We start from the raw sequence: 13,982 nt of genomic DNA on the forward strand, positions 1-13,982 counted from the left end.
TGCCAGCATGCACTGGGTGACAAGTGAATCGTGCATGCAGGAGGTGAAGGAGCAGCTGCTGTGTCACAATCTGGTGCGGAAGGAGGAAAAGGAACAGATCGCAGAAGTGGATGTCACCTGCGAGTTCATTTGCCCTGCTCTGCAAATGTCTTCCACAGCAATCGCTTTCTGTGTGGAAAAGGTAAGTCTCTGGATTGCATCCTGGCATTTAAGGGTGTAACTCTTCAACTGGGAGGAAGGAAATAGAAATAGATGCACTTCTGGGGTTGAAAAATGTGCAATGCATGGGAAGGGGAAGGAGGTCTATGGCCACTTGAGGTTGTTTTCCCTTGACTCCTGTTTCTGTAGAAACCCAGTGATGTCCTGACGCTGCAGTACCAGCCTTTGTCTTTAAAAAACACCTGCTCCCTGCCATTCAGCATTGTGCTGGACTTGGAGCAGCCATTCCTGATCTGCAGTGCGGACCAGCAGCCCCTCCCTGCAGATCCCAAGGTGAGCCTCTGTGGGCTTCTTCCGTGGGCTTGGAGGAGGAGGGATGTGGTGGTGCGCTTCTGCTGGGAGGTGCTCGAGCTGAGGTTTATTCGGTAGTGTCAGCAGTGGATTGGCCTGAGCTGCAGCAGGAGAGCTGCTGAAGAAATCAAAATCTTACCTGAATTGGTAACATCCATGCTGGCTCTAAAACATGAGGAGAGGGGAGCAGGCAAGCAGATGGAGGCAAGCCATGCAGTAAAGAGGTCTCCTGGAAAGCATGCCAGCTCTCCAGCAGCTATCCCCTTGTATTGCTGCTGAGCACAGAAACGTGAGCCCGAGGGAATCTCAGAGCAGAGCATGGTGGCTGCAGACAGATCCTCACTGTAAAGAAATGAGGGTGAACTGAGAAACCCAGGCTGGGGTCACACTTGGAACGTTTACTGTTTCCTGCTGTCAGAGCTTGGGACGTCATCCCACGGGTGATTAATTACTGCTCATGTCCTTGCAGCCCATGAGACTGGATGTAGGGGAGGAACTTCATCTCTGCATCCAGTTTAACCCAGCTCAGGAGAACAATCGGAATAGCTGGGTGGCAGAGAAGGTTCTCAGGATTCGCTTCTTGGAGCATCCTCGTGAGGAGCAGATCACTGTTCGGGGAGAAGTCCACTTCCCGAACCTCCATCTCCAGGCCGAGGCCGTGGACTTTGGCTGCATCATAAATGACACAGAGCAAGCGCTCTTTATGGAAATGACCAACTGCAGCCCAATTCCCGTCCAGTACCACTGGTCATTCCTGACAGACCGCCAGGTGAACACCATAAGGTACGTGCATCATCCCTGTGCTGCTCCGGGCGTGGACCTGCTCCAGCCTGGTTTTGGAGTGGCTGTTCCTGAGCTCAGCACACAGCACCCAGCCAGGGGCCGCGCCGCAGTGAGGAGCTGCTCTTGCAGGCACCTCTCTCTCCCACTACAGCTCCACAACCATAGGTATGTTGTTTTCCAGGTTCATCCCTTCACCACCTACATTCAAACCCAAGAAGAAGGCAGTGTTTCCAAGGAGATACTCCAGGCCCAAAAGTGTGGAGGAGCCAACCGAAACCCCGGAAAGGATGCAGGATTCTGCCCAGCAGCCAGCAGATGCAGAGGATTCCCTGGAAGCAGAGGTGGATTTTCTTGTGCACCTACCACTTGTATTGCCTCCTCAACTTCCCACCAAAAAGTCATAGTCGTGCCAACGTCCCTTTTGCTGCCCTTCTGTGCTGTGCCCTGAGAGTGGCAGCTGGATGTGGAGTGTCTGGAGAGGGAGAAATAGGAAAGTTTTGCTCAGAGAAGCTGGCTCAGGTCCTCCAGACCTATGCTGAGTTTGGGATTTTTGGCTTATTTCCTTTACAATGTAAAATGAGGTCTTCATCTGCACCATGATGAGAAGGCTTCCAGCTTCCTATGTGTGTCAGTCCATGAAGAGTCCTGATCTCCATGTACCCCCTTCCCAGCCCTGCTAGAGCGCTCACATCTCTGCCTTCACCCAAAAGCTGGTATTGCAGAGCTGTCTTTTCTAAAGCAAGGCTTTACAAAGTCAATGTCTCTTCCTCCAAACAAGGAAAAAGGCCTTTGATCTGCCAACTTGCCTGGTGAGCATTACTTTGGAGTGGGAAGTGACCCCTTGTTCTGCATTGGGGGAACAGAGGCTGCTCATAAGGCAATAAAAGAAAAGATGTAAGGAAGCAGAAGAGTTTCTCAAAGGCCCAGTGTTGGCATTAAGGAGAAGGGTTGTACCTGCTCCCACACAAACAGCAGTTGTTTCAACACTGCACAGGTTTTCTGAATCAGGAGAAACAAAGCCCTATAGATGCAACAGACAGGGTGGCTGAATGTTTTCAGATAGAAGCATAAAATCATCTTTATTTCCTGGTTGTTGCCGTGTATGCTCAAGTAAACCAGGGAAATTCAAGTGGCCATCCTGGAATCCTGGAATGGTTTGGATTGGAAGGGACTTTCAGAGATTGTGTAGTTGCAGCCCTCCCTGCCTGAGTGCTGGGGGCTCCCAGTTCCCTCACACGAGTTTGATGTAGGAAGTGCAGATGGAGGCCAGGTCTCATGTGGGGGTGGGCCTGGAGCCACACTCATCTGATGGCCTGGACATTTTCACACTTGATTTGTGCCCAGGTCCCTTTTCAGCTGCTCCTGGTGTGCTGAGGTGGTGGAGCCTGCAGCAGAGTGATCGTGCTCAGACCAGCCAGCTGCTCACTGCAGCCCGTGGTGCTTGTTTTCCAGGTGCTGTCATCCCCTGCTGGGGAGTCTCGGAGGCTGGGGAGGATGAGGGGATTGAGTCAGTTCTCCAAGATGGAGCACCCCAAGGTGGGAATGCAGGAGGTAAGTGGGAATTTGTCTCACGTCCATGTTTCCAATGTGGGAAGCGGTTCTGTAGCCCCACTGCCACTGGAGGGGCCTCACATCTCCCCAAGCCCAGCACAAAGCTCTGCTGAAGCAAGTGGTCACTGGAGAGGCCACGTGGGACGTTTTGTAGGGCTGCCCCAGGATGCTCCCGATGCAGCACCTGTGGAGGGCATTGCTCCCATGTACCTCATCGGGTGGTTGACAGGACATTTTTGGAGGAACTTTGCTGTAGCAGCTTGAGAGAATGGCACGTAAATCAGAGAGAGGGGAAGAAGCCTCAGAAGTCAGATGAGCCCCCTGCTCCAAGGGATCCCACCTCCAAGCCTCCTGTTTTTCTGAAGGCAGTGAGGAATGTTTCCAGAGACAAGTTCTGCAGCAGAGAGAGCTCCTTGCTGCCGGGAGACATTCCAGTTGACTTCAATGTAGTGTATCCTCATGGATAAGTGATTTTGGGAGAAGATTTTCCCCATGGTCCCTCCACTGGTCAGTGGCATGGACACAGGATGAGATTAGGATGATTCTGGCTGTGTCTGGGGAATAGGCCCCTCCAGCTATGACTCCACTTTATTCCAAGACACAGCTGCTCTTCTGCATCCATTTCCACTCTCAACATCTTAATCTCTCCTCCCCTCCTCCAGGTTTTTGATGTGCTGCCGGTGTGGGGTGAGCTGGAGCCAGGAGAGAGCGAGCTGGTCACCTTCACCTTCTTCGGCCACGCCAACATCATCGCCCGTGTCAGGGCTCTGTGCCACGTGGAGGGAGGCCCCACCTACGAGGTGGTGGTGACTGGGCAGGCTTCATGCCCCAGCTTCCAACTGGACGTGGAGGAGATTGACTGGGGGCTGCAGGTACCACAGGCTTCCCCTGGCCCAGCTGCTTGTCTTGGCATCACGGCCACCTCCATGCCAGGCTCTCTCCCCTTCTCGGCTCCTTTGCTGGCTCTGGGGCTTAGGATACAACCCTGGAGAGATATGTCCAGCATCCAAGCTGGTTTATAATGGCCATCTCCACCCCTCCCCTCCCTTTCCCCCTGGCCGAGGGACAGGACACCATGCTCTTCAAGGCACCTAACACTGCCTCCTGGGGAACACAAGGGTCCCAGTGAAGATGTCTGGAGGGACATGTCCCTGAGATATCCCTCCCCTGACCTGCTCCTAAGGCTTGGGCCCCATAGGGATGCTCTTGTCTAATGCTCTTGCTTGATGCACCAAATCATCCAGGGAGGAAGTTGAGCTTTCAGTCACTTCATTAGCTGAAAACAATGTCCCAGAATAATCCCCACTTTACTCCTTTTCAGTTCAAAGTCCACAGATTCTTCCAGTTGCTGGCACTGCCTGTGTTGTCCTGTGTGTCTCTCTTGTCACCTATATGTTTCTTGCCAATATTTGCCTTTTCTTCTGGAATGCCTCCCTTGGAAATGCACGAAATTTAGATACAATTCAATGGGGACAAAGTTGTAGAAGCAAAAGAAAACTGTTCATTAGGAACAATTCAGCTGAGCCGGGTGTGCGTCTCCCTCCCCGAGAGCTGAGCAAGCACACCCTGCAACAAAATGGCAATCTTTCTGTCCCCTTTCTCCTCGGCCAGGGTGCTCCCTGTTCCCTTTCCCTTTGGATGGGTACTGGGGAACTTCCAGCCTCTCCAACACCAACTTTCTGTCCCCTCCCTCTCCTCCTACTTCCTTTTGGTGAGGTCTTCAACCCCGTCCCTCTGCCAGCTCAGAGCAACACCAACAAACCAACCTAAAGAAATCGAAACAACACAAACAGCAACACGTAGAAGCAGTGGCTTTCATTCTTTCACTTCATAACCTTTTGGGTTCATCTCACACACCTCAGTGCCACCTCCTCTGTTTCTCCTGGCTGTTGGGGACCCCTCAGAGTCCAGAGGACCTGGTCCCCTGGTTCATTTATTACTGGCCCTTACATGCTTTTACCCCTTCTCTGTACTTGTGGGGTTGCATTGTGGCCGTGTGTTTTCAAGGCCAAGAAAGAGGAAGGCGACTGCCAGCATCAGGCCTGTGTCTGTAACTTCCCACTCCTCTGTCCTCTCTCCAGGTGTTTGACAAAGTCCTCAAAGCAGAGGTCACCCTGCGGAACACCGGGGTACTTGAATTCGCCTACGCGGTGCCAAACTCTGGCGCTGGCACTGCAGCAAAGCCTCTGCCTGGTGTGCCTGTGGTCATGCCCTACACAGTGAGTAGCACAAGTCATCGTCTCTGCCCTATGTCAGGTGGCCCAGGAGAGGGTTAAAGGAAAAAAGAGGGAAAAAAGTGGGGGGGAAGCCCCAGTCCCAGCCCTGAGAGACAGGGCAGTAAGCAGTTGCTGCTGGGGCAGAGGCCAAGCAAGTGCTCATATAATAGATTCCCCCATGGCCTTGGCTGGCAGGTAGCCCATGCCAGAGGCACAAGTGCTCAGCTCTCTGGCTGTGCTGATAGTGGAGTTGGGTGCTAGCTCTTCTGAGGATCACTTTCTTCCTTGTCCCTGCCTCCCTGCTGCCAGCACCAAGAAGCATTTGCACCTTCCTTGCTTGGGCTTGAAGCTGCTTTGCCAGAAGATGCAGGGTGTCTGTGCCCTCTTCCAGCTTTGCTTCTCTGCAGGAGCTTTGTGGGGCGGTGAGGGGAGCATGGAGGAGCAGGGCTGCAAGAGCACAGAGAAGAGGTGTCAGCATGCCACCATCCCAGCTTCTCAGTCCTGCTGGCTGTCTTGGAGCTCTGGCAGTATTGTGCCTTTGGCGCTCTCGGGAATGGGAAGGGGGCTGCGGTGCCGGGTTTCTTCAGCCCGGCTGGCTCCCGACACCGAGGGCGAGAGCGGCTGCCCCCCGACAGCTGCTGGAGCCGGGCTGGGCTGGGGGCACAGCTGCTCTGCGGCACGGCTGGGCTGTGCCCAGGGCAGGGACAGGGACAGGGAGCGCTCTGCTGTGTGTTTGCAAAGGTGTTTATTCCAGGAGGGGCAGGGACACAAAGACACGGAACAAAGCCCTCCATCGACTTCTGTATGGGGAGGTCTTAGGGGCGGCTACAATCTTTAATCCATTGGGAGGAACTGGGGGTGGAACACGAGGCGGGAATACAATGTTTAAACCAATAGGGGATTACAGGGGAGGAGAACATCTTAAGCCAGTGGGGCCTCAAAGGGTACAAAATGGATAGGGAAGTTTCTAGAGAAAGGGGCAGGCATGGGAAGGGATTGGCATTCATGGGAGCAGGAACAGGGAACAAAAGGGCAGGCCTTAGGGGAGATGGATAACTAGGGCAAAACTGACAATACAGGGGGAAAGGAACAATCCATTGAGAATAAACTATGCCATAACAGTACAAAATGGGTGGGGGGGGATTACAAAACTTACTCCTAGGGTGGAATTACAATCAAAACCATGCACTGCAACCAAGGGGAAGCCAAAAGGCTTTCCCATTATTTCGTGTGTGTCTCATGCAAGGGGTGACACGCTGGTGCCCTCCTCCTGTGGGCATCTGCAGACACAGCTCTGCTGGGCCGTGCACTCAGCTGCTGGAGCAGCATCCTGGCGCTGGCAGCTTGGCCGGGCTCCCTTTGGCTGCAGCCAGTTGTGTGCTGGAGTAACTCAGGAGACCCAGGGCAGGGCTTGTCCTGCTCAGCCGCTTCTCCCTGCATGGGGAACAGGAATGGGGAGCCGAGGATCCGGCCCGGTGTGCAGGGCTGAGCCAAGGAATGCTGCAGCCGTGTCCTGTCACCCAGAGCCGTGTTTCCCTTCAACCTCGCTGCTGTGAGCCCAGGCCTGGGGCTTGGACAGCATTTCTGAAAGCCCAAAGAGGAGGATGGCCCTTCCTGCCATCACTCCATCCCCAGAATTCATCCTAGTCTCTGCTCCTGCATTTCCAGAGCTGTATGTGTGCAGGAAACCATGAGTCAGGGTGGTGTAACTGCAGAGGCAGAAGGTGTTTTTGTTGGGATCATGAATAAGGGGTCAGGCCCTTGGGCACCAGCCAGAATTGCTGATGTGCTGTGCCAGGAGCTCCTGGCCCTCCTGAGAGTGCAGGCACTTGAGTCCTCTTCCACAGAGCCTGGCAAAGAGGTTTTATTTTTTGGGCATGGCCCTTGCTGGCAGAGGGCATATGCCACGAGCAGCAGAGCTGTGCTCACATCAGGCTGTGCTGGGGCTGCAGCCTTGTGAGAGCTCAGGAGGACTCACTGCACCCCAGGGTTGGAGGCACAAGCTTTTGGGCACAAGGGAGCTAGAAAGTGACGTGCTCTGATGGTTTCTTCTAGATGAGAAGCTGTCTTAGCCTGTCTGTCCCCTGAGCCATCCCACATCAAGCCTTTGATGCAGTCCCTTCCTCCTCTCCTGTCCCTGCAGGGCTGCATTGCACCTGGCGAGAAGCAAGTGTTGAAAATCTATTATCTGCCAGGAAAGCTAGGTGTCTTCTGCAAGACTTTCCAGGTCCAAGTGGCCTATCTGGAACCAGCAGAAATCTTCCTGAAGGGAGAGGGAACACTCCCTGGAGTTACCGAGGACCAACCCAGGATGTTGAAAGGTGAGCACAGTCTGTGGTCTCCCAGGAAGATCCCCTGTTTTTCCCCCTACCATCGCACATCGGGCAGCTCCCACCCATCTCCACAAGTCTGGAAGTTGCAGGGCTGCCAGACCAACACTTTGGCCTCTCTGGTTGCTTCCTGACTTTGAGCAGTTGAGTCCATTTAGGCTTTTCCCCAGGAACCATCCTGCAGATCTTGCCAGCACATTGTTGTAGGCCTGGAAAGGTGATGGCTAGGCAGAAAAGCTTGGGAAAGCTGCAAGAGAGGCTGGCAGGGTTTTGTGCCAGCTTGGATGTGCATGACTTTGCAGGGGATGATCAAAGCCAGGGACCTCATAAAACGGGAAAGCTGGACAGGGCAGAACGCACATCCAGCCAATATGATTAATGCAACGTTCTCCCCCTCTATTTGTGAGAAGATGGCAGTTTATATACACTTCTACATAGTTTACAGTTTACAAAGGCACTCTGATTGGCAAGCTAACATTGTTTACCTTTGCGTTAAGGTGGTCAGGCTTTTCACACTGCAGCTCTACTCTAATTCACACTCTGATAGCTGATTACTTTCTAGTTACCTTAGCATAATTTCTAACTGCACCACAACTGAATTCTCACTGCATCAAAGGCTTCTAAGCCCCATCAAGGCTGCTTATCAGGGGCCTAGTCTGAGTGGGTAGCTCAATTCTCACTCCAGACATAAATCATGCCCTCTCTCTCTCAGAAATTCTGTAACAGGATGACATGATCCCCTGTGAGGAGGAAGCTAAGTGAGAATGAACGTGAGGATTCCGAGAGGAGCAGCAGCATCCATTGTTTCTGGGAGGGGCCAGTGTAGGGGAAGTGGGTCTTCTCAACTTAAATGGGATTGGGAATGTGCCATGTCTTTTATTTATGGAAATTTTTTTCCTTCAGAAGATGAGGGGGTAGTGCAAGAGGAAGAAAAAAAATGGAGGAAGAAGAAAGGGAAAGGGAGGAATCATCTCTCATCATCTCTGGTCACAGAGTCACCGTCACAGCTGAACAACAGGCTAGTGTCCAACATCTCTCCAGGGTCTCTTCAGCTGAAAGGCTTCCCAGCAGCATGCTGGCTCTGGTGGGAGAGGTGGGAGGGTTATTATCACTTGGGAAATTGGAGGAGTAGCACCTGTGCTCTCTCCCAAAGTTGCCCTTGCTTGTGGCCAGCCCATCCCCTGTCCTTTGAGCTCTCAGATAAGACACTGCCATAATCAGATTATAAGATTTCTGGGCCACTTGCTGAATTTGCAGTTTGTGGTGTGTTCTCTTTTGTGACTGAGAGAGATATTTGTATTTAAGTGTTTATACCTATAAAGTCAGAATATTCAGAATCAGTGAAGGGCCAAGCACCAGCAAACTCTTCTTCACTTGCTGTGTAAATGCAAAAAGAGCAACTGAACTGGTGAACGTTGTGATCTCCAAATGGCCTTATTCATGATAGCCCTCATGTACTTTGTTGATTGGTGCCTGATTCCACAAAGCATTTCTCTCCTGTTCTGGAATACAGAGGTTAAGCAGAAAAAATTATTATTAAAAAAAAATAAAAAGCCAATTTTTATACCTGTATGATGGGAATGACATGAATGAATGAATGAATGACATGGTTTCTTCTGCAGTGCTACTGCCAACCTTGCGATTTCTGCTGAGGATAAAGAAATTGAATCATCCGTCTATTCTCCAGAAGACAAACCTTGAGAAGTTCAAGGGAAACTGGAAAGCTCTTTGAAGAACCTACTGAGCCATAAGAACCTTGAGGATCAGCTTTGACACATCTTGTTTACCAATAAAGCAGGGAGAATAATATCCTGTGTGAAGAAATCTGTGAATGCTGAGCTCTCTGCCCAGGCAAGGGGCACATTCCATGAGATCCTGTGCAGTCTTCCTCTTCTCCCAGATGAAGCTTTTCAGGATAGAGAACTGGATTCTGTCCACCTCTGTGAAGCACCTGGAGCATTTATAGCCTGCCCTAAGCACTGCTTGAAGTCCCACCATGACCCTTGCCACGGGAATTGGACAGCTAATACTCTAAACCCTTATCATGAAGCCAGAGACGCCCTTCTGATGATCATGGGTGATGCTCTGACAGTGAACACGTTACCTTGGTGGTACTTTGGCCCAGATAACACTGGGGATTGGAGTGGCACTCGTAGGGAGAAGACTCTGGGTCAGGTGTGAGAGGTATGACGCTGATGATGTGGATCATTATGACTAAACTTACTACTAAAAGAGGATCTCAATCTTGTCACTGCAGTATAAAATAGAAGCAGGTCTAAAGGGCTCTAATATGAGCAGGTTTGGCTGGAAACCCACAGGTTTACAGTCTTTGGCAGTGCAGAACTCACAGAGACAAAGCAACAAGGCTCCTCTGGAGCTGCTTCAGGATTTTATCTGGGGACACAACTGGATCTTAGTTGGATCTGCACTCAGAGGCACCAGGAAGCTGCTGGGGCATGCAAGGAGCTCCAGTGACCCAGGGAGAGGGTGGCAGGAGCCTTCCAGCATTCGGCTCCTTGCCGGGTGCAAGGGAAGCCTGCAAGGCTGGGCTGGATGCTGCAGCTCTGCCTCTACCTTCTGGACACTTTCCCATCCAGAATGGGATTTCAAACTGCTGAAGAGCAGCCTCTCTGAGGTGCATTCCCAAAGGCAAAGGTACTCTAAAGTGAAAATCACTGCTCTAATTTGTGCCACTTTGCTTCTGAGTTTAACAGGAGGAGCATCCCCACGAGCACCCACACAGAGGGACCACCCCATCTGGGCACCATTTCTGGAACCTTTTGTTCTGGGGGAGCCTGCCATCATCACTTGAGCATTACTTGATCAAGTGAGGACATCAATGTATTAGAACTAAAGACAATTCAGTGGCAATTTAGCAAATGGCTTTCCTGTCGGTGGCTTTTGAGGGTGTCTAACAACTCTCAACTGGCCATCACATGTTTCTAAAGGAATCTCTGTTTGCCACTGGACACTAAATGAGTACACTGAAGTTTGGTTCGTTCAAAAGAGAAAAAGACCACGTTTTATTCAAACATTTGATATTTATAGAATTCCAAAGCTGAACGTGGATTGGAGGATGGAATTACCACCTCTCCAACCACACTGGTCCAAAGATCCATCAATCAATCAATCATTTCTCTCCACCCACAGAGAAATATGTAATCTATTCTATTTATACATGAAATTGTGTGGGAACTCTGACTCTCAAATATGTAAATATTATCAGAAGTCTAAAAAAGTTTTATGAGAACTTTAAAACATTCAAAAGAACTATAAAACACTTTTAAAAATCAGGGCAACAAATCCCTGCCTTCAGGGAAGGAGTCAGTGCTTTGAACACTGAAGAAGATCTTGTCGGAAGGACTGCAGCAAAACTGCTCCTTGTTGAGACAGGAGAAGTGGGAGTGCAGAGATCTCCTGCTTGAATTGGTATCCCAGGTTGAGCTCTGGGGCAACTGTTTTGTCTATGACAATTGTGTGCCAGTGCCCAAAGCCACCAGCCAGACGGGATTGCAAAGTCGTTCCCAAGGAACAACCGGACAATGTCAGCAGAATTCCCAGTGTGATCCAGGGTTGCTGTGATAGTCACAGGCACCTCACCCCTAGCAGGGATCACTCCTGTGCTGGGATCAATGGCAAAGCAGTGGTGTGGTGTTCTTCGTCCTCGCCACTGCGCTCTCTACCCGCCCTGGAGCAGCCGCGCTGCGGGGGCCGCTGGGCTGCAGAAGCTTTAAGTGGGTGGACTTACCCGAGGACAAAGAGTGCGGTTTGGCAGTGGCTCACGAGTTGAGCCTGAAGAAAGGCATCTGCAGCAAGACCACCGGAGGCAGATAGTGGCCGAAACCAAGGCTTCGGGGACGAGCTTTGGTTTAACGGGAACACCCAGGCCTCCGGAAGGGCCAAACCGGGAAGGAACATCCCCAGTTTTAGCGCAACTTTTCCATCGAGTCGAGGAGAAGATTCAGGTCATCACCGCCCGGGCCTGGAGGGTAAGGTGGGCTAGATGGGGTGGGGGCCGCCCCGACGGACGGCTGGGTTTGCCGCTTTTCTTTTTGCGTTTTAACCCCCGCCCGCGCCCAGACTGGGGCTGTATCCCTGCATGTCCCTGGCAGGCGGGTGGGTTTTCCTTTTCTGGGGGGGGTTAGCACTGAGTGCTATTCTTTGCCCAGTCTTTTGTGGCAACCCATATTAGATCGCTTTTTCTTCCCCTCGAAAATATTGTCTTCTCTATCCTCCCCTCCCCATTCTGGGCTGGACGGAGGGGGTAGAGAAGACACAAGTGGGACAGACATTTAAAGGCGACACGTTAACTATGGGAGGGTTGTTAAAAGAGGCCCTTTACACCCACGCATTGCACCAACATCCAGCTGCATCGGGCTCCCCTCCTGTACATTTCCCCTGTTGGCTTCTGTGAAGCTCCCTATGCCCCCATCCCCTCGGACTTTCCTAAACCTTTTCCCTATCCTCCCTTGGGGATTGCTGTGGCCGAGCCGCCCCAAGTGCCCTGCCGGACACTGCTCAGGCCAAGTGCAGTGTATCTGGCACCCCCTCCCAAGATGGCGCTGCCCACGCCGCTCGGGACCCATTTCCCGCCTTGACCCTTCTTTTCCGCCCCTGGCTTCCCGCCAGTCCCATTTCTCTCCCAATAGCCCTGCACCGTCCCTGCACGAGGCTAGTCCCTATTGTGGGGAGGCGGGGTTGGATATTCCCCCGTCCTTCTTCTGGCTCTTCCTCCGGGGGGAAGGTCGGGAGGGACCTTCTCCCGAGGAAATAGAGTCGAAACCTGGGACTGGGGATCCGTCATCTTGTTTTCCCCCTAAGAGAGCGGCATCCTAGTCCCCCCCCCATCCTATTCCTTAATGTACCCTACCCAATGTTCCTTTTTATTTAACTACGAATTCCTCTTTTTGCTTTTGATTATTTTTTGAATAATCTGTTTGTTGAGTTATATTTTATAGAAAAAAAGATCATCCCATTTAATTAATACTCAAGATATTATGCCCACCTCTCAAACAAACATTCAAATTGGACAAACCACATCACTGTCCGCTGACCTGACTCTGCTCTGGGAATTTTAAGAAGCTGAACATCGCAAGTGCCGTGACAAATCAAGTTCTAAATCAGATGAAGTCACAAATCCTGCTGTGCTTTGTACCCTTAATTTGGAGTTTCGTTTAGGACAATTTTATATATTCCAGATGAAGTTTTTATATGTTTCATGTGTTGTAAATATAATTAGTTTATCCTTTTTGATGTCTTTCAACTTATGTCTTTTTAATAATATGTAATGTTACAATTTGATTAAATAGTAAGTTGTTTTGTTGTAATTATGATTAAGTTATTATTTTCTGATGTTTTTCAACTTAAATATTTTTCCCTTATTCTCCTGTTTTTGGGAAATCAGAATTTAGTTATTTGCTGCTCTTTGTTGTGTTTCCAACCATCATTTGCTATATGATTTTACTGTATTTTACTGTATTTACTGTATTTAGTGTATGAATTTTCTATTATTTGTGTGTTATATTAATTTGCTTAAACCGCAGAATTCTCCTTCCTTTTATAAAAAGAAAGGGGGAGATGCGGTGGTGTGTTTTTCTTTCATTTGTTATTTGTTCAATATCTGTTCACCCCCCCATCCCTAATCTCCTCCTCTCCCCAGTTGTCAATCTTCCCTAGCTCTCCCCTAACCCCCTCATCTCCAAGTTGTCAATCCTCCCTTTCCCTGCCCCTTTCCCTGGAACCTTCCCTGTCATTCATCCTAGCCCCCTCCTCTGCTTCCAGAGCATTCCCTGTCTATTTAGTGAGGCTCAACACCCTTTTGGTTACTTTGTGCTATTCCACTCCCTTGCTTCCCCTGATAGCTTTGTCATATGTTAGTCCTGCCCTAAACTCCTCCCCTGCTATTCCTTTATTGGTTGCTGTGCCTATACCCCTCCTCCTGAATTCTTATATAAAACCTCTGCTCCCGCTCCCGAGGGGGTCTTGGGGCTCACTGAATAAAACCATCCTGTTCACCCCCAAGTCCCATGTCGCCTTCGTCTGTCCCCGCGCCACCAACTGGGACAGCAGAGCTTCGCAGGGGGAGCGGCCGCCCGTTCTCTTCCCTCACCGCCCAGCCCAGCACGGCACCGCTCGGGGTACCGCGGCGAGGGGAGTGTGTGCCACAACACAGTGGGGTTTGCGAGCCTGTAAGACAAGCATAATATGCATTTAGGATGGGAACCATACACCCTGGTGTCTTGTGGGATATAAGCAAAAAAGACTAAGGAGGGGAGGATAAAAATCATAAAGGCTTAAAATCCCTTAAATACAGTACTGGGCAACAGCAGAGCTCCTACAACCTATCTTTTCCTCTTCTTTAATGGACTCACCCCATCAACCCAGTTTTGCCCAACCCAAGGGACGCTTATCCTCAGGAGTGTGTTCCTTCCCCAGTCTTTCTCTGGAGTGTGTGCCAAGGAAAGCTGCTTTCTGTCTCCTGGCTTCTCACAAAGGCTCAAGGCCACAAACAAGTCCTTAGTATCAGGTTTTAACCAACTCCACAAGTCCAACACACCCAGCATGAAGAAGAACAAACCTCAAGCCTCTCACA

General features: G+C 50.8%; 1 protein-coding gene across 6 annotated transcripts in view; it reads left to right on the top strand.

Annotated features, from left to right (window-relative positions):
- LOC110479561 (axonemal central pair apparatus protein HYDIN) overlaps positions 1 to 13,411 on the top strand; it is a 33,283-nt gene extending 19,872 nt beyond the window's left edge. For 5 of the 6 annotated variants that reach the window (XM_085589451.1, XM_085589454.1, XM_085589453.1 and 2 more), the window contains 10 exons: positions 41 to 181; positions 349 to 492; positions 980 to 1,293; positions 1,475 to 1,634; positions 2,746 to 2,844; positions 3,507 to 3,716; positions 4,926 to 5,063; positions 7,204 to 7,381; positions 8,294 to 8,408; positions 9,013 to 13,411. In XM_085589451.1, the coding sequence (XP_085445577.1) occupies positions 41 to 181; positions 349 to 492; positions 980 to 1,293; positions 1,475 to 1,634; positions 2,746 to 2,844; positions 3,507 to 3,716; positions 4,926 to 5,063; positions 7,204 to 7,381; positions 8,294 to 8,408; positions 9,013 to 9,091 (1,578 nt within the window). In that variant the 3' untranslated portion in view covers positions 9,092 to 13,411. The remainder of the gene's footprint in view (positions 1 to 40; positions 182 to 348; positions 493 to 979; positions 1,294 to 1,474; positions 1,635 to 2,745; positions 2,845 to 3,506; positions 3,717 to 4,925; positions 5,064 to 7,203; positions 7,382 to 8,293; positions 8,409 to 9,012) is intronic. The other variant, XM_085589450.1, reaches the window with a different exon arrangement.
- The last annotated feature ends 571 nt before the right edge of the window (positions 13,412 to 13,982 follow it).

This window comes from Lonchura striata, chromosome 11 (genome assembly GCF_050655825.1).
Source record: "Lonchura striata isolate lonStrDom1 chromosome 11, ASM5065582v1, whole genome shotgun sequence".
In the NCBI taxonomy this organism is placed as follows: domain Eukaryota; kingdom Metazoa; phylum Chordata; class Aves; order Passeriformes; family Estrildidae; genus Lonchura; species Lonchura striata.